Source organism: Nannospalax galili, unplaced genomic scaffold, assembly GCF_000622305.1.
Source record: "Nannospalax galili isolate Female #2095 unplaced genomic scaffold, S.galili_v1.0 scaffold719, whole genome shotgun sequence".
Classification (NCBI taxonomy): Eukaryota; Metazoa; Chordata; class Mammalia; order Rodentia; family Spalacidae; genus Nannospalax; species Nannospalax galili.
This window is the reverse complement of record NW_008341883.1, coordinates 37,985-57,575: the sequence shown is the minus strand read 5'-3', so window position 1 is coordinate 57,575 and position 19,591 is coordinate 37,985. Positions and strand designations below refer to the sequence as shown.

Sequence of the window (19,591 nt, the reverse complement as noted above, 5' to 3'; positions counted from 1 at the left end):
TATTTTTAATTTATGTTCTCTCTCTCTCTCTCTCTCTCTCTCTCTCTATTTTAAAAAAATTATATACATATATATATATATATATGTGCACATATATATGGTCATGGAAGCTCTAAGAAAATATGCAGATATGGGTCTGGAGTCTCCTGAAGGGCAGGGACTATCAACTCATTTAAGTCACCCAGTCCACCCTTGGCATGGGGGAAAAAATTACAAGAAGTTGCTTTTCGGACCCTAAACTCTCCTAAATGAATTAATGATAGTGATCATTCATGGAGGATAGACTTGGGGTCCAAGAGAAAAGAAGCAAACAGACAAAGGAGAGATGTGAATTTGTAGCAGTCCTCCAGAAGACTGTAGCATCCCCAGGTCACCCTGAACAACCTCCCACAGAGACATCCGAGGAAATAACCTGTTTTATCTGAAAGCAAGATGGGCAGTACAGACAACCGAAGAGTTGGCTGTTATGCATCACAGCACGTACCGGGTCATAAAAGGAGATGGGATAGCTGATTTGGCAGTAAAAAGGGCTCCTCTTGTGCCAGGAGGTGTCATGAGCTGGCTCTGCTTCCCTCCCTGTTCCTTCTGAAGTTTTGGTGAACAAATACTCAGAAATTACAGAAGCACACAAAAAGATTCTCACTAAACCTGAGGAGTGCTGGGAGAAAGATAAGATCTTGTTACTCCCCCAGTCAGTTCAGTACAAGGCAATCAAGGCCCTGCATGATTCTTGCCATGTAGGGAGAGGTGAGCTGACTCAGTTGTGTATCATTCAGCAAGCCCCACAGTTAGGCATCTTCCTCTAGAACCAGTGGACAGAGACTTTCCCAGGAAGATTGGCAAGTAGATGTCACTCAGATTCCAAATTGCCGAAGTTGAAAGTGTTTATTGCTCTTATTTGACACCTTGGCAGAGATAGAGGCCATTCCAAACAGAACAAAAAGGCCTCAAGGTAAAGCAGCTCACCAGGATGACCCAAGTGGCTCCACAGTAGTCATGGCGCCACATTGCTTTAGTGTTGCTAATTATGTGCCATCCACATTTTACCTACAGGCATCAGTCTTACAGAAAAGTAGAGGGTCAACCAGATCCTAAAAAGGACCTTGGGCAAATTGTGCCAGGAAACCTTAGAAACCTGATTGAAATTGTTCTCTCTTGCATTGTTTCAGATTGAAGCCTTTCTAAAATCTAAATTGCTCCCCTCTCCTTTTGAAATGCCTTATAGACAGTTATCCCTGCCCTCTGGCCTTTGAGCAGTCCTGGAGTCTCAGTCTCTCTTTTTATATTTATTAACTCGTGTGTGTGTGTGTGTGTGTGTGTGTCTGTGTGTCTGTGTGTGTATACGTGTACACCATTATGTATGTGTGGAGGTCAGAGAGCAGCTTGCAGAAGTCTGGGGATAGAATACAAGTAGTCAGGCTTGCTGGCAAATGCCCTTACCTGCTGAGCAGCCTTGCTGGCTGAGGCTAAGTTATTTGTACAACATATTACACATCTAGGACAACAGACTCTTCAGCAATATAGAAATTGGGTTCTACTTGGCTCTGATATGGGCTCTTCCATGCCCCATTCCAACTGCGTGACTTGATTCTCATAAAATTATGTACACACTCAAGAGCTAGAGCCAGTTTGGGAAGGACTGCACCCGGTGCCTCCCAGCACCTCTACTGCCATCAAAATTAAAAGCTAAAGCAGTTGGGTCCAGAAATAACTCCAGAAGAGGGGGACACACAGAATGGCCTCCTTGGAGCTGTGAACCCATGGTAGATCTTAAGATCCTTTTTAAAAGAGAAAAGTAAAGACGTGCTTGGGTGCTGTCAAGATGGCTTATTGGATAAAAGTGTTTATCACTAAGCCTGATTCCTTGGGTTCCATTCCTGGATCTCTTGATGGAAGGAGAGAGAACTGACCTCATAAGGTTGTTTTCCTCCAAAAGCATGCCATGGCACATGTGTGCCTGTATACATACAGACAACTCACAATAATAATAAATATTTTTTTAATTGCTTAAGGTATGCGCCCGCCTCCCCCCCCAGCACCACTGGGCAGCTGTCCTTTCTGTCTATTTCTGGGGCTCTTAAGCTTTTCTTTCTGATCCTGATCTGCCTTTCAGGTTAGCTGTAGGATGCTGTGTATAACATTTACCCTGTCCTCTGTGCTGTCTGTCCTCAGGTTCACTGGAGACTAGGTTTCTGCTTGTCTCTGCCATAAAGTTGCAAACATGACTAGCCAATGCAACTAGTCACTGTGTCCCCAGAGAAACAACTAGAAGAGGATATTAACTTTCTGGCCATCCTGGTCTCTCTTGAAACAATAGCAGAGGCAAAGGCACAGTATTCAGGCTCTTCCTACAGTTTGTATTCTCAGACCATCCAATCGGAGTAGGAGGACCAAGATCCCTTGAGCCAACTTGGCAGTCTCCATCAAATAATATATCAGTTAGATCCCAAGAATTACTGCCAAAGCTAGAAAATTTGGGGGTTTTCTTGGGATCCCTGATGACCTCCTTGTGTAATTGCACCTTAATATATAATTCAGTCTATCAGATTTGGGTTCCTTATGATGATTCTCATGAATATGAAATATATACACAAAGTCACACTGTGTAGTAGGGCAATTCTGAAGATCCCTTCATAACTCTTGGGAATAGGCCTAGAGGCTAGCATACTATTAATTTAACTGGCAGATTGCCTATTTGTTCACAACCATTTTCCCTCTTTCAACTCTTTTCAGAAATCTCGACTCATTTTCCTCCTACTCATAATGGATCCAAGGAAGATTTTCACCCCTTTCTGATTTGTTTTACTGATGCTTACCCATCCACTTTGAATCCTGGGTGCTGTTCAGTATTTGCAAATTTCACTGATATCCTCATGAATCGTGATTATACATAGCTACAGGGACTTAACATAGAGTAATGGGAACCAGATTTTTCATGTGGCACCAAAGTGTATCTGACCTTCCCCAGTCAATGGTGAGGGATCTGCACAGTGGTCACTGCTGTCCTGGAAATACAGGCTATTGGTTCTGCTCCTCTCCCTTCCTCCGGGAATAGTCCCAATTTGGGTTCTTTTTTTAGTCAGGCTCCTAATGCTTCAAAGGAGAGATATTTTACCATCTCTTCCAAACTTTGGAAATCTGACTGCTGATAATCTAACTTTACAGTGGACTAAAACACACCATTTTTCTGAGACTCTTTGGTTTGGTGAGATTCCATTGTTAGAATATAGCATTAGAAGCATCTTCCTGATACAGGACACCTGGAAGGCCTCCTTCCACAGCTTCTGTACAGCTACAACAACCAGCATTGAACTCAACATCATAGATGGTTTTACAAAACCGCATGGCCTTGCAGAGGTGCTGTCCTAACCATGATGCATGCACATACATTGTGGAAGGTCTATATAGTCACAAGACCCCAGCTTCATCAGAATACCATTAGCATTGTGGTTTTAATACATCTTGTGGGCTTTTCAAGGACCATGGGAAGAAATAACCTAAGAAGATCTGGTTTGCTATGATTTGGGAAGGAGGAAAAGAGTCACTTCATGAATGCGCACACGCACACATGTGCACTTCATAAAAACACATAAAAACTTCCAATAAAATTAGTAAATCCAAAACCTCTAAAGAAATCAGTTTTGTTTAGCTTGAGAGATCTTTGCTACAATATCAACCTAGAAGTTTTCCTATATCAAACATGTTCTTGTAAAGATTTTATGCTTTTCTTGCAATCTCAGCTTTCATGGAAAAGAGAATCATAATTATGGGAAATATTTTCTTTTAATGGCAAATTATCTGACTAATCTAGAACACGTAATAATTGCTAATAAGCAGAGTGCTTTATGAGAATAGATTTATTGAGTTTTGTTTGTTGCTTTTAGGTCTTGATGAGATACTTTCCACTTTGGAGGTAATACTTGTCCCTCTATACTTTCAAAGACTCTGAAATCCTTTCTCCTAAAGTTGTAAGCCATCCCGGACTGTGCAGAAAGGTCTCTTTGTAAGGCGGTGCCTTTTCTTGTCTTGCCCGCTACAGCCAGATCTCTTTGACATTTGGGCCAAATGGTCTGCAGAGCTACTTTATTTGAAAAGTATTAAATAAAAATTGGATGTCTTTTTATTATTTGAAGCCATAAGAATTACTTTAGAATTATATTGGCTAACATGGTAACTATTGGATTCTCTATTTAAATTTAAGCTAATGAGAAAGAAGTAAACATTTAGGTCCTTAGTCATAGGAGCCATAATTTAAGGGTTCAGTGGTCAGATGTGTCTACTGGTTACCATATTAGACAGTGTTGACATAGAGTACTTCCTTGTAACAGGCAATTGTATTGAGTACATTGTTCACACTCTCACCTAGGGGGCCAATCTGGTTCACTACCTGCTCTGTTAATAAAGTTTTATTGAAATACAGCTATCTTGCTGGAGAGTATATCTGTTTTAAGTTGAAGTTATGTGCATAAATATTATATGCATACTGTCAGTAAGTGCAGGATTAAATCATGTAAGACAGGCTACTACTATAATTCAAAGATAAGCTGAAGCAAACTAAAATTACAGTCAAAAATAGAGTATTAGAAGAAACCTTCAAATACTAGGTGAAAACCATCATTCCCTGGAAGATTAGGTCCTTTCTGGTGGATCAGCTGCTTTACAAATTAGAGGGAATTAAAAAAAAAAGAAAACAGGAATGCCAGGCAAGAGTGAGCAGTCAACATCCACCGCGGTACTCTTGAGTAGGCTGACCAAGCAGCAGGATTAGCATAGTGACATGAGACCCAGACATGCAGTGGACACCAGGACAGCTAAAACACTGATGGAGCTGGGTGAGGCGAGCATAGCTGACACAGTAGACTTCAAAATCTTTCCAAAGTGCTTACCTCATTAATAAGCTTTTTCAAATTTTTTATTGAAACCAATTTAAATATTTTTATGTTTGTTTATCTTGTGGGCTATTCTAGAATTATCATCTAGTTAAGAGGAAATGATTAAATCCATTTGTTTAACATTTTATATACTTTTCCCCCCTTTGAAATGATCTCAGTATGTAGCCCAAGCTGACCTTGATCTATGTAGCCCAGGCTGGCCTTTAACTCCCGACCCTCTTACTCTCAGCTGCTGACATTACAGGAATACGGTGCCACCACACCCAGCTATATACAAACTTTAATACTGCTTTAAACTATAGAGGTGTTCCATTTTGGTGGGATATGAGATGATGTTGTCTGTATATGTTTGGGTTGTGCAGTTTTTGTTGTTGGCATGTTTTTTTGTTTACCCCATTGTCTGAGGTAGGATCGATGAAGGCTGAATTCAAACTCACAATCCTCCTCTCCTAATCTCGCAAGTGCTGGGAATACAAGTGTGCCTGCCACATCTGGTTGGTTTTTTAGAAGGCCAATGATGCTTTTAGTTGGTTTCAAATTATAGTGCAATATAGTAAATGCAAGCCTTCGACACTGTCCTAATAGAATGTTGTTTCCTACTGTTTCTTCACTATTTCCCTAGGTTTTGAGCTTCCTTCATTTTTTAATCCCAAGTGCCCTGCTTTTTTGTAGGCCAATGCTTTTATAAGGGCTCAGTGAAGACCTTATAAAGGCTGACCCTTGATGAAGCAGATTATAGTGTAGCACAGAGAGCTAAAATTAGAGGAAAGCTGTACCTCTGCTCCAAATAGCAACAACTGGGGGATAGATACTCTGGGTGAACACAGTCTCTTCATTTAGTCTGCACTGTGCCTGTTAGGTTTCGTTTGTTTTAAACTGTGGTGTTTATAAATCTTTGCATGCATATGTTGGTGTGGTATTGCATTATTCTCTTTATAGACTTATCTTGATGGTGATAACAGTCTCCATAAGCAGACTATGAAGAAAATCTTCAGCATTAGAACTGCAGTCCATATAAAATCGAAAGCTTTTAAAGAGTAATTCTCTTATGCAGTACGTTCTGTGGTAAAAGTGAAGTAACACAGACTCAAAAAAAAAAAAAAAAAAAAGAACAAAGTGAAAAGACTGAGTTAACTAGGGAATTTCATGAGTTTGTATTCTAGATCAAAAATAAAACTTTTGAGAACATTTTTGACGGAGAGTAACTTCTTGCGAGACGATGTTTGTGTTTCTTTTTTTCCAAATATCATAATGATACTCAAATTCTTAATGATTTTTTTGTTGTTAAAATGATAATAAATGATAATATTTGCTGTTTGGGGGGAATGGATATATGAGGGAAACACACTATGTCTTCACTTTGCACCAGTTGTTTGCCTGTGCTGAGTAAATCTGATGCATAGACCAACAGGGAGTTTTCTGAATGAGTTTTGCAGTTAATAAATAAAGCGTTAGTTAGATGTTCCACATGAAATGGGTTTTCACTGATTAAGTTTCTAATATTTGTAACTCCTTCCTGTGCAGAGTTGCCCTGAACATAGAGTGATCGGCCACTCTCTTCACCCTTGCTCTAGTCTATACTGGCTCCTTCCACTGTTGCTCTGGGTTGTAAAGCTTCTGAACTTCCCCACCTTGGCCCCTTCAGGCTTGTTGTCCTTGTATCTCAAAGCAGGGTGGATTCAACTCCAGTTCCAGGGGAATCCGAAGCCCTCTTCTGACCTCTGTGGCATTGCACGACAGTGGTACACTTACATACATGCAGGCAATATAGTCATACACATAAAATTAAAATAATGAATAAAATATTTTTTTAAAGGTTAAGATTTGTGTTTATTTATAGTTTTCTTTTCTTTTCTTTTCTTTTCTTTTCTTTTCTTTTCTTTTCTTTTCTTTTCTTTCGTCTCCCTGTAGTTGTAGCTGACCTGGAACTCACTAGGTAGACCAGGCTCGCTTTGAGCTCACAGCGATCTGCCAGTCTCTGCCTCCCTAGTGCTGGGATTAAAGGCGTTTGCCACCAGCCAAGCTGTTTTGACTTCTTAAACAATGATTGACTTTAAATTCTCAATGATGAAGAGATTTTGGGGGTTTTTTTTGTTTGTTTGTTTTGTTGGTTCTGGTGGTAAAACTCCAGACCTAGAACATGCTAGGCAGGTGCTTGACGACTGAGCAGCACACAGCCCCAGCCCTGGGAAGGAAATTTTGTTTAATAAATTGAGTAATGATTTTTTTTTCCGTGTTTTAAGGATTTATTTTTTAACTTTGGGAAGTAATTAAATAATTTGCTTCATTATTTTATTGAAGAAATCAAGGTATTCTCAAGTTCTAATTTTTTTGTGTGTGTTGTGGTGGTACTGGAGATTGAACCTGAATTGAACATACATGCTAAGCAAGTGCTCTACTACTGAGCTACAGCCCCCCCCTTTTTTACAGGCCTGTGTCAACAAACCCAGCTTCAAGTTATTTTTTAAAACTTTTGTAATCTTTCTTGCAAATTTTTTTCTTATTAAAAATTGAGTAGTTTCATGTTAGCGTAGCAGCTTATTTGATTATATATTCAGTGTTTACAATTTGCCTAGGTTTTAGTTGTTAAAGATATTGAACCATATAAAACCTAGAAGGTTCCTGCCCTCATTGAGGTTACACTCATGGGGGAAACAGACCACAGTATATTAGATAATAAAATGACCCAAAAAGCTGAGGGCTGTGAAAGACTAGAAAGCTCACTGAGGTGGAAGTGTGACACTTCTATTAGGTCAGGGAGGCCTCTGCGAAGGATGCTTGTGAATGACTTGGGTAAGCAATGTGGACAATGGGGAAGAGCCCACCTGAGAGGGGCAGCCATGGAGCCTCAGAAACTGGACTTCTTCTGAAGGAAAAGAGGAAGACAGTATGGCTAGAATTCAGTATGTGATGGGAAAAGACAGATTTAATATACTTATATCAGAGATGGAGTCAGAATCAGGGATGGAATACAGTTAAATTTAATTCATTCATTTGTAAGACTCCATAATGTTCCATGCAGTGGCTAAATTATAGTACTTACTGATGAGCATCTAATGCTCTATTTTTCATGAATCCGGCAATGCTGAACCTAAATCTCTTACATGCATATATATTTGCATCCATTCATGGGTGTAACTATAGGATTGATTGCCAGTAGAGCGATGGTTAGACAGACCACAGGTTATATGCACATAAATATTTATAAATACTCACTACATACTCCTTAAAAGTATGGCACAGTCTAACCCCTGCCATAGTTGATATTTGTGGTTGTTTTCCTGATGTCCTTGCTAACAGGAGGTATTTATAAACTTTAAATTTCTAGTTCAGAAGCTATAAAAGCCATATTTACTTACAGTTTAGGTTGAACATGTTCTTATTCACCATATATGTCTATGAAACTACTTACTTAAACTGCATAAACTTTATTTTCTTTTTCAGTAATTTTATGAATAAGCATCAGAAGCCAGTGCTAACAGGCCAGCGGTTCAAAACTCGGAAAAGGGGTAGGTTTTTTTTAATGTTGTGTGTGTACGCTTAACGTTCTAATCTAATTATTAGAATGGAGTAGAAGAGTTTGAATGATGCCCTACTCCCCTTAACCACACTAGTACAGTTGAGCTCTGAATAGCATCTCTTGTACACTGATGCCACAGAGCAGCCAGTTGCTTGTGTGTTTGGTATCAGATAGCCCAGCCTGTCTGCTCTATGCATCCCAAACTGCAAAATGAAGGTGATTGATAAATGTTGCTGCTTTTTTTTTTTAAAACAAACTTTTTGACCTTACTGTTTGTATTTGATTTTTGCTTTCATTTGGGGGTTTTGAGAAAGTATTGATAGCAAAGAAAGTAATACATAAAGAAAAGTTAATTAGGGAGAGAGCTACTGAAGAGGATTTTTTTTGCTTTTTCAGTAGTCAGATTAAATCTGTTGCAGTATTTTCAGTTACTCCTATTGTGAGTAAAGCAGTAACAGACCCAGTTTGATGAGGAATGGTAAGTTCTGTTTGTGTAAATGACTTTAAATATAATGTTTATGCTACTGTCCTTTCTGTGTAAACAGAATTTAAAACAAAATTTTATACTTAGTTTTGCACAGTGTTATAAATTATCAGCTTTACAATTATATTTTGCACAAAAATAAAGTTTTGTATAGTTATATATCTTAAATATATAATTTTTATTGTTGCCTTTGAACAGTTATATCCTCTTAGATACAAAAATGTTGAACTCAATGAAGAAACTGTTTCAAAGAAGAAACAGGACGAGTTGGCGAGTTGATGTTGAAAGGAACGAGCAAAATGATGTTGTTGCCATTTTCAGGAATAGGAATTTTCTGTTCCTCGTTGAGTGTTTTGTTTTGTTGTTCAGACAGGGTCTCATATTGTAGCCCTGGCTAGGGTGGAATTCACTATAAGCCCAGGCTGGCCTAGAATTCATTATGTAACTACAGCTAGTTTGAACATGCAGCAATTCTTTTGCCTCAGCCTCCAGAGTGTTGGGATTATAAGCATGGATGACCATGCACACCGTGATTTCCCTATTTTCTTTTTCTTTTTCCTTTTCTTTTTTACATCTTCTGTTCTCAGGATTGAGCCCAGGGCCTTGTATATGTGCACATGTGAGATAAGTACTGTACCACTAAGCTCCATCTCCAGCCCTGTTCCTCTTAATAGAATTGGTAAAGGGGAGACATATTTCCCAGCCTGCAAAAAATATTATTAATCCTATCATGCCACTACAACTTAGCACAGTTTCCAAGCTGTTAGTGATAATTGTGACTGAATGCATTATTTCTCACTGTCTTCATTTCTTTTCCTGTTGCTGTGATAAGATACTCTGACAAAAGCAGCTTAAAAGAGGAAGGGTTTATTCTGCCTCACAGTATGAGGGTGCAGTCCGTCATGGTGGGGACGTCAAGGCATCAGCTTTAAGCAGCTGATCACATTATGTCCACAGTCAGAAGAGATCGAGAATACGTGCATGCTAGTGCTCAGCTCAGTTTCCCCACTCGTGCACAGTCAAGAGTCCCTTGCCTAGGGAGTGATGCCACCCACAGACAGGTCTTCTCACCTCATTTAGCATAAGTACAATAACCCCCTACAGACATGCCCCAGGCCCAGCTTCCACGTGATTCTAGATTTTATCAAGTTAACCACCAACCATCACACTCACTAAAATGTCCTTGGTCATGATATACTTTCTTTTACGTTTCTCTCGTTGGCAATTTCTTTGGAAAATTACAATAAGAAAGTGAAGGACTTTTTACAAACCCAAAATTTTAAGTTGTCTCTTAGAAACCAAAAAGTTCCTTCTGCATGGATTTTTAGCACAGCCTGGGTTTTACCAACTGCATTTCCCAGTGCTTCAGTTTATAATTTTCTGAAATCATCAAACTCTGAATTGTGGCTTCAGTTGAAGCTAGTCAAAAGATTTAGCAAATGGCCTATGGTCTTTTTATATCCTGTGTTCTCGTATCATAGGAAAGAAAACATCTGTTTCCTAGGAGGCAGGAAAATTACCCTTTGGTTAGATTCTGGGTAAAAGGTGATGTTTTCTCTACCTACCAGTGGGTTTCTTGAGCTTAAAGCTACAGTTACTCTGGCCTGTGGCTCTACATACTGTGTTCCTCTAGAATTCTTAGCCATCATTTGCATGCTGTCATCATTTGCATGTTGTTGGCTACATAATGTTTTCCTTATGGCATCAAAAGGTCTTTTTATCTATTGTTATAATGAATACTGTTCCAGTTCATTTATGTATGTCTTTATGGTATCTCATGCCCTGTGACTCCGACTGGTACTAGGAATACCATTCTTCTGTGGTTCTAATGCTGGGGTTGAATGATGTTAACCACTTATCACCCATCTTTATGTTAGACGACTAACTGCAAATGGCCTTTTTGTACAATAAACCAGGCAGTTTGGATTTTAAATGTAGTTTTAATTTTATCAAAATTATGAAAGCACGTAATTTAAACACTCACGTGGTTCTGGGAGACAGAACTGCTCCCAGGGCTGCTCCTCAAAGGACCACAAAGAAAGAATTCATCTATCAACTTGTTTTGTTTTTGAAGCCCCCCCCCAATGTCTTTCAGTGAATAAGTAAATATTCTGAAATGTTATATTTTATAGGAAAATATTAATAGATACAACCCCTATGCATACACACACACACACACACACACACACACACACACACACACACACACCACTTTGGAATCAACACTGAATGTCAAGAAGTCAGAAAGAGAAAAGCCATAGACCTGCTTTGGACCTATATAAATTACTCATATAACATACTAAATATTAAGTACTCTAAAGGAACTTGTCTTGTATGAAAGGAAGCCTCTTACTTTCTTCCTCCCAGCCTTGCCTGTATATTCTTTGGTGATGCTCTGGATTATTTTCTTTCTCGATCTTTAAGTACTCTAAAGGAACTTGTCTTGTATGAAAGGAAGCCTCTCTCTTTCTTCCTCTCAGTCTTACCTGTATATTCTTTGGTGATGCTCTGGATTATTTTCTTTCTTAATCTTAGATGAAATAATAACTTGAGGTTAACAATATTTTTTTTCTCCTATGTTTAGACTTAATAGATTGCATGCATACTTTTGTAACCTAGCCTACATATTGCATAAATGAACAATGAACAATCATTAATGTTATTATGTATTAAAATAATTTTATGATCCTGTTGTACAGGATTACATAATTTGTGAGTAAATGCTTAAAAATGGAGTTTCAGAAGCCGAGCGTGGTGGCGCATGCCTTTAATCCCAGCACTTGGGAGGCAGAGGTAGGCAGATCTATGAGTTCAAGGCCAGCCTGGTCTACATACTGAGTTCCAGTCCAGCTAGGGCTACAGAGAGACCCTGTCTCAAAAAGAGCAAAAAAAAAGGGGGGGGCGGTCAGAATGTGAAACTCTGAAAACTTGAATTATTGTTCAGTTGTTGAATATTCACAAATAAAGAACAGTGAAGAAAAGGAATGTATGGCCAGTTTCTTTGAAGAACATGTGAATATATGTGGGGCAATGTCAAGAAATAATTAATAAACTTTTTATTTCAGATGAAAAAGAGAAATTCGAACCCACAGTCTTCAGGGATACACTTGTCCAAGGGCTTAATGAAGCTGGTGATGACCTTGAAGCTGTAGCCAAATTTTTGGATTCTACGGGCTCAAGATTAGATTATCGTCGCTATGCAGACACACTCTTTGATATCCTGGTGGCTGGCAGTATGCTTGGTAAGCCATGAGGTGTAGCTCTTCCTGTGCTGTGTGTGTATTTTAATCCTATTGCCATAGTTCCTCAAAAGGTAAAAGCTTGTAAGTGACCTTCATTAAGTTTGGAATCTATTCATGTGGGTTCAAAGTAATTACTGGTTTATAAAATGCATAGACCTTTGGGTTTCTGTTAATATTACAACATAGCCAGTTGGATTTAGCCCAAAGCTAACTACTTCATATGCCCTAATGCTCAAATGTGTGTGGGGGTGCATAGAGGGCTCATGTCTATGGTAGAGTAGGACATTGTGTATTTGTATATGCTGTCTACATCCTCCAGTGTAGGTAATGAGCCCAAATATCAAATGGCAGCTTTTCTTTCCAACCGCATCCATTTCAGTACACTGAAATGTGCTGTCAAGAAATTAAAATAATTTCTAAGGTTTAGCTAATGCCATTCTGTCCATAAATAGAAACGTCTTTGAAATATTTTACTTATTTTTATTTTGTGTATATGAGTATTGCCTGCATGTTTGTAAGTGTACCTATATCATGCAATGCCCATGGAGGTCAGAAGAGGACATTGGATCCTTTGGAACTGGAGTTATAGGTGGTTATTAGCCTCCATGTGGGTGCTAGGAATTGAACCCTGCTCCTACAAGAGCTGCCAGTGGATTTAACCACTGAGCCATCTCTCCAGCCCCCTGAAATATAGTTTTTTAAGAGATGCTTTGAATTGTAAATATTGTATATGGCCAGAAGGATTAAAGATGGAAGGCTGTATCTCTGAGCAGAAGCATGAAAGAAAAAGGCTTTGAAATGAATTAAAGAATACCAAACAGCTGGACCAAATGACTAAAAGGTCAAAAATAAAGACTAAAAGGTCAAAAATGAGAAGGAAAAAGCCTCCGGACACTAGCTTTTGAGAGCCTGACCCAGTGACTTATGGTATCTTAAACAACTAGAGCCTCCTAATGGTTCCTAGTGCCTTACCCCTTTCTTTTTCCATTTTTGTGCGTGCATGCGTGGTGTATGTGTTATGGTATACATGTGTATATGTGCATGTTTTGCATGTGTGTAGGTGCACATGTATGTGGAAGCCCAAGTTTGATGCGGGGAATCCTGCTTCATTGCTCTTCCTCCTTATTCAATGAGGCAAGGTCTCAGTCCAGCCCGGAGCTTCCTGATAGGCAATCGGGCTAGCTGGTTGCTCTGAGAATCCCGGCTCCACCTTCCAAACACCTACCTGGCATTTTATGTGTATTCTGGGGATCTGAACTCCAGTCCTCACACTTGCATAGAAAGTGCTTTAACAATTAAGTCATCTTGCCAGACTCTTTTGTTCTTAGTTATAATTGGCTTCCATGGTAACTATACAATATTAGAAATGATTAGTTTTCTTACACTTGCGATCTTCAGTTATTTAGGAAATAATTGCAAATGTTTAGAAATATTTTTATTATTATAAAGACTTGGACATAGGTGCAAAGACAATCAGCGCAGTGAAAATTTGCCCTTCTCAAATGTCAGCTGCCCTTTCTTTGAGAAACACTGCCTAGGCTTTGAGACAGTATGTATGTATTCCTCCAGTGGTGCCTAGGCTTTGAGACAGGATGTATATGTTCCTCCATTTTGAGGTGGAGCCTCTTCTGAGTGAGCTCCTGTTTCACATGCTCTGTTTGAAACATGGTCCCTTACACTGTCAGACCTTTGTTCTCCATTGCTAACTTTCACTGATACTGAATTAATTTTGTTTTTGTAACTGTTTATCCAAATCACTCTTCACCGTAGAATTCAAGTCCAAGTATAAAAACTATAATGTGTTCAAATCCCAATTCCCAGGAGTAGCCATTGATAATATTTTGGTTTATTCTTTTCGAGAAATATCTTTACCTCATAAATTTTTATGAATTAAGTGATTTTATACACATATGATACTATGCATTTTAATTTATATTTGCTAAACAAATACATTTTGCTTTTCAAATCCTTAAGTATTTTGTTTAGGATGATTTTAAAAACTACAGCCAAGCTGATGTTAAAGAATTTTTTTGTTTCCGGTTTTTAGCATTATAAGCATCATCAGTGTTTGTACACAGATCTCTATGTCCTTATCTTGAATGTCCTTGGCAAAGGATTAATGAATGGATTAAAGGGGGGGGTGTTTATATCTGAGAAAGAAAACTAAGCAGTCAAAGGGAATTTTGGTTAACTTTCTTACATCTTTAGCAATGTTAAATACTCAGTTTTGCCAGTTTTCTAGATCTTTATTTATTAAATAATGATAAATACTTTTCATTGAGCATTTCCTAATAGACTATTAGATTTTAGTATTTGCTGATCACAATCTATTTTATCAATACACTGGCAACTCTGTAGGAATAATCTTCAGCAAGTATGTCACACATGGCTACATCAGTCCATCTTGTGAAACTTTGTGTTTGGAACTGTTTATGCAGTTTGTTCATTTCCACTGAAGACAATCTAAGCCCTCGAGCATATTACAACTGTCTCTTGTTTTCTTTCCTGAGTGACCTCCAGGCAGCAGTCTTTGGCCTTCTGTCTTTCTTGTGCAATCCTTAGAGCCCCTTATTCACTTTCAGTCACAGTCCCCTTCCCCAGAAATATGTTAAATTATCAGCACACTTTGCATTGATTATCTCAAGGGCTTATTTACCATCAGCAGCAGATTTAGCTCTGTAGCCCACATGGCATTCCTTTACACTGTGCCTATCTAAGAGGAAGGCAGGGCAAAATGTTTGGTGCAACTTACTTAGCCCAGGTTACATAACCCCAGATGCCTCTGAATCCACTTTATGATGTAGTTAATGAAGCAAGACAGTACATTCTTTTTTAAAAAAAATCCTCTATTTATTACATTTATTTTATGTGCATGTATGTAAGTGTACCCGTGCTACGCAGTGCCCACACAAGTCAGAAGAAAGTGTCAGATTCCCCTGGAACTGGAGTTACAGATGGTTGTGCTCTTTCTTACAGATGGTTACTGCTCTTTCATTTGTATAAAGAATATATTTCTTTTACTACTTCTGCCTTGAAAGTAGCTATACTCCAAAAGTGAGAATTGGTAATTAATATTTGACTCTAACATAGGGGAAAACAAAATTTGAAATGCAAGCTATGGCCATATTATCAGTGTGTAAAAGGTGTATCTTGTGTTAATGCAATTTTAAAACTTTTGTTTTGCTCCTTCAGAGCAAAGACTGCAGTTTCAAAGCCAGACTTTTCAGTTCTCTAATTTTTACTATGAAGGAATTAGTCCAGCAGTTTGAGAAGATTATTTCAGCATAATTTGTTCCAGGTCCTTATATTCATTTTAAAAAGGCTAATTAAATTTGGCACATAAGTTAATTGAAGGAGGAGCCAATTTTTCTAAAACTAATTTCTTTTCAAAACTATTTGCTGTAGTCTAAAGCCCAGTGGGGGAGTCTGTGAGCTAAGGAAAGACCTCCATTGAATGGAATGGAAGGAATCCTTGCTCCAGGGGCTCTGATGCCCTGTTCTGCTCTCTGCAGGCACCTGCACTCAAACACATATACAGTAAGTTTTAAAAAAAAAAAGCAACACATCTTTTCAAAAAAGGAGTTGGATCTGTTCAGCTCCACATTTAGGTGAACTAGGTCCCGCAATGTGTTACCAATCCTGATAGAGCCATGGCCTGATTATTCCATCAGAGGATGAAATCCAATTCACTGAATAGAAGGTAATCTTTAGCTTTCATGGTTAAATACACACTTTAAAAAGAACTAGCAGCTTTACAGTGATAAGCTCTAGTGAAGGCAAAGATAGGGAACAGCAGTGTCCCAAGTGTGGTCACTGCGAAATAGAACAACTGGTTTGGGTTATATTGGACCCAAACTATAGCAACATGTCTTTATTTACATGTATACATCCTATGACATTCAGTGTGACTCGTTGAACATCTGCTTTCATTGTTTTCCTTCATGTTCCCCGGGCACCATTTTGGAATTGTCCTAACTGTAATTACTTTTGTCTTTTCAGCCCCTGGAGGAACACGCATAGATGATGGTGACAAGACCAAGATGACCAACCACTGTGTGTTCTCCGCAAGTGAAGATCACGAAACCATCCGAAACTATGCTCAGGTAGAGTCTGGCACCTACTTTTTAAAATATGTCTTTTTTTTTAAAGATTTTAAAAAATGTGTATGAATGTTTGCCTATATGTATGTATGTATGTATGTGTACCACGTGCATATCTGGTACCTACAGAGGACAGAAGAGGTTGTTGCATCCCCTATAACTAGAATCAAGGACAAGTGTGAGCCACCATGTCGATGCTGAGAATCAAACCAAGGTCTTCTGCAAATGTAACCAATGATCTTAACGCTGAACCATCTCTCCAGCTCATAAATCCCAGTTTAAAAAAAAAAAACAGTGGTAGATAATTCTTAAGCATATGAAAAGATGCGAGTTACAATCATAGGACAGCAAGCATTAATGGTACAAAAAGATACCATGTTTCACCTCTCTCTTAAAAGAGTACAAAGTACCTACTGAAATTACTGGTGGAAGTGTAAATTGGTCCTGTTCTTTAGGGAACGCAGTTTCACTCTTTTCATGCTAAAACTACACATTCCCTTTGACCCAGTAACTTTACTTCTCGAAGCCAGGCTTGAGTGTGTAAGAAATGGCACCTACTGTGATGGTCGTCATAGTATTGCTTATAACAATACCAAAGAGTAAAACTCGGTTAAAAGTTTGGCAAGCTGTATTGACAATGTAGCTATTAAAAAGTAAGAAGAAAAGACTTGGGGATGTAACTCATCCTTGTGCTTGCCTAGCATGCACAAAGCCCACTCCTATAATCCCAGGGCTTGGGAGGTAGAGGGAGGCAGATCAGAAGTTCAAAGTCATCCTTGGCTACATAGTGAGTTGGAAGTGAGCCTTGGGCTTCATTAGACTCAATCTCAGAAAAAAATATTAAGAGATAAGAATTATTTGTAATGCATAAAACCTGTAAGATTCATAGGCATGTTAAATGGAGAACTACAAGTCAATAACAAAAGGGTAAGTATCCTATTAGGAGAGGATCATGCAGACATTTCAAAGGAGAGCACATGGATCCCCCTGAAATGTGTGAAACATGTTCCAAACTCACTGTAACTTGAAGATATTTTAATTAAAATTATGAAATGTCATTTTGTCTAGATTAACATGGTAAAAATTAAGGTCAGGAAGGAGCAAAATGCAGCAGCTTATTAGACATTGCCTTATGAAAATGAACATATGCACCAAATAGCCAACCCAGGCCTGGTATGGTTTTGTTCTGGGTCTATTATGGACTCTCCTTAAGAGTCAAGTGTTGGGCTGGCTGTGCTGCTCAATCAGCAACACTTGCCTAGCATGTACAAGGCCCTTAGTTCAATCCCCAGCACTGCAAAATCTCTGTTCCCAACTAAATTTAGGACAAGCCCCAGGGCAGTACGTCTCTTTCCCTTGAGGTTAAACATCTGTAATTTGTTGACTATTAAACTGAGTGCTTACAGCATACTAGGCCCTTGTTTAGATTCTTCATACGAATTGTTAGTTCACTGAACTTTCACAACAAGCATGAGGTAAGCACCACTGTTTTCCACATGAGGAAACAGAGACCCAGAGAAGTTCTTTCTGAACTGGTGCCGCTAGGAAAGGGCAGAGCCAGGACTTCAGCCCAAGCAGTCTGACTCTAGAACACACATTGTTAGCACTGAGATGAAAAGGAGAGAGAGAGAGAGAGAGAGGAGAGAGAGAGAGAACATAAAAACAATTAAAAATAAAAGTAAAATGTATGTCATTTCGCATACATGGTCTTTGCTATCTTAGCAAATAGATATCTTTCCCACTTTATATTTAATCAATTCAATGTGTAGCAGATTAAAAGAAAAAAAAAAAAAAAGCCCAGGGCTGTAGGTTAATGCTAAAGTGCTTGCCCAGCATGCACAACACCCTGTATTCAAACAGTACCAGAAGAGGAAAAGTAAAGCTTTAAAAAATAGAACAATTAAGGTTAAGCAGACAGGATTCACTGGTTCAGACACTAGTCTGCCCTCTAAAACCATGTTCTCCTTTGAGGAAATAGATGCCAAACACAGTATGCTCAGTTCCAAAGCTCCTCTCTGGGTTCTTGAGATTGGGTCACATATAACCTAGGCTGACTCCCTGTGCCACCATGGTTGGGTGATATCATCATTTCTAAATCAGATTTCTTTACTAATATTAGCAGCAAGCAGGTTCTAGTCTACCATATAGGAGCAACGCCTCATCTTTCCACATATAGTTTTTAGCTTCAAATATTCACTCCAAATACAGGTTTATTAATAATCAGTATTTGAAGTCCAATGAAAAGAAAGATCAGAAAACCTGGACCATTTATTCCTGTAAATGTAAATGGTGTAGCTTTGCCTTTTCATCATAAGTAGAATGGCTTCTTTTAACAGGTGAGTTGAACCAACTCCTGAAAATTGTCCTCTGACTACCACAAGAGTGCGATGGTGCCAGTGCACCCAGACACACACACACGCACACACACACACACACAGATACAGACACACTAAATTAAAAATGTTTAAAAAAAAAAAAAAAGGTGGCGGATGACTACAGGAAACCATGTTGTCCCTGTAGCAGGGCAGTTTCTCCTATGAATTCACAGCGTTTGTGACAGGATACACAAGAATTACATAAGTTCCAGTCAGACAAATTTCCAGCATAGAAAGTGGGAGGTGGCTAAGAAGCCCCAAGCCTAGCTGAGGAAATATTGGTAACTGATAGCTGCTGGGAGAGGGGGAGTCAATTTTCCTTAATAATGTGATGCTGGGTACAATGACAAGGCTCCAGTGGATGGACCCACACTGAAGAGTATTTGGGGAGACAAATTAGAGATGATAAGCTTTAAAAAAAAATTATAATCAGGTGGAGGGTAGTGAGAGGGAAGGAGGGGGAGCAGATGGGGAGAAAGATCTGAATATGATCAAAATACATCATATGAAGCTCTTAAACTCAGTAAAAATATTTTTAATTTCAATAAGTAAATAAAATGCAAAAGATTTGTTGACTGTTAAACTGAGTGCTTTTAAAAAGGCCTTTGGTTAGTTCCACCAGTCTGGTACTTTTAATAACCTTCTTGGATGTTTAACAGACATACTTTGAGGCCTATAATAATTTGGTCAGAGGGGCATAAAGGACAGTTTTTGCTCCTTGCCCTCCTAGGTCAACTAGTTCCAGGGGACTATGAGCATCTCTCAAAATGTCCTGTAATGGTGGTAGGTCACCTGTCCTCTTGATCAAGGGGGCCAAGGAGACCCCACCAGATGCACTTGAACCAGTGTCCAGTCTACAAAGAGGAGGGTCACCACAGAGAAATCATTTCCTCCATGCTTCCAAGCGAAGCCAGCCATGGTCTCAAGCAGGACCTTTGACTTATCTTCACATAGGTAGAACTGGTAAAAGAAAGGAGC

General features: G+C 38.8%; 1 protein-coding gene across 1 annotated transcript in view; it reads left to right on the top strand.

Annotated features, from left to right (window-relative positions):
- The window catches only part of Bzw2 (basic leucine zipper and W2 domains 2), a 59,368-nt gene that overhangs the window by 14,042 nt on the left and 25,735 nt on the right, over positions 1-19,591 (top strand). The window contains exons 2-4 of the mRNA XM_008837606.3: positions 8,337-8,401; positions 11,962-12,138; positions 16,138-16,241. Coding sequence (XP_008835828.1) covers positions 8,344-8,401; positions 11,962-12,138; positions 16,138-16,241 — 339 coding nt within the window. The 5' untranslated portion in view covers positions 8,337-8,343. The remainder of the gene's footprint in view (positions 1-8,336; positions 8,402-11,961; positions 12,139-16,137; positions 16,242-19,591) is intronic.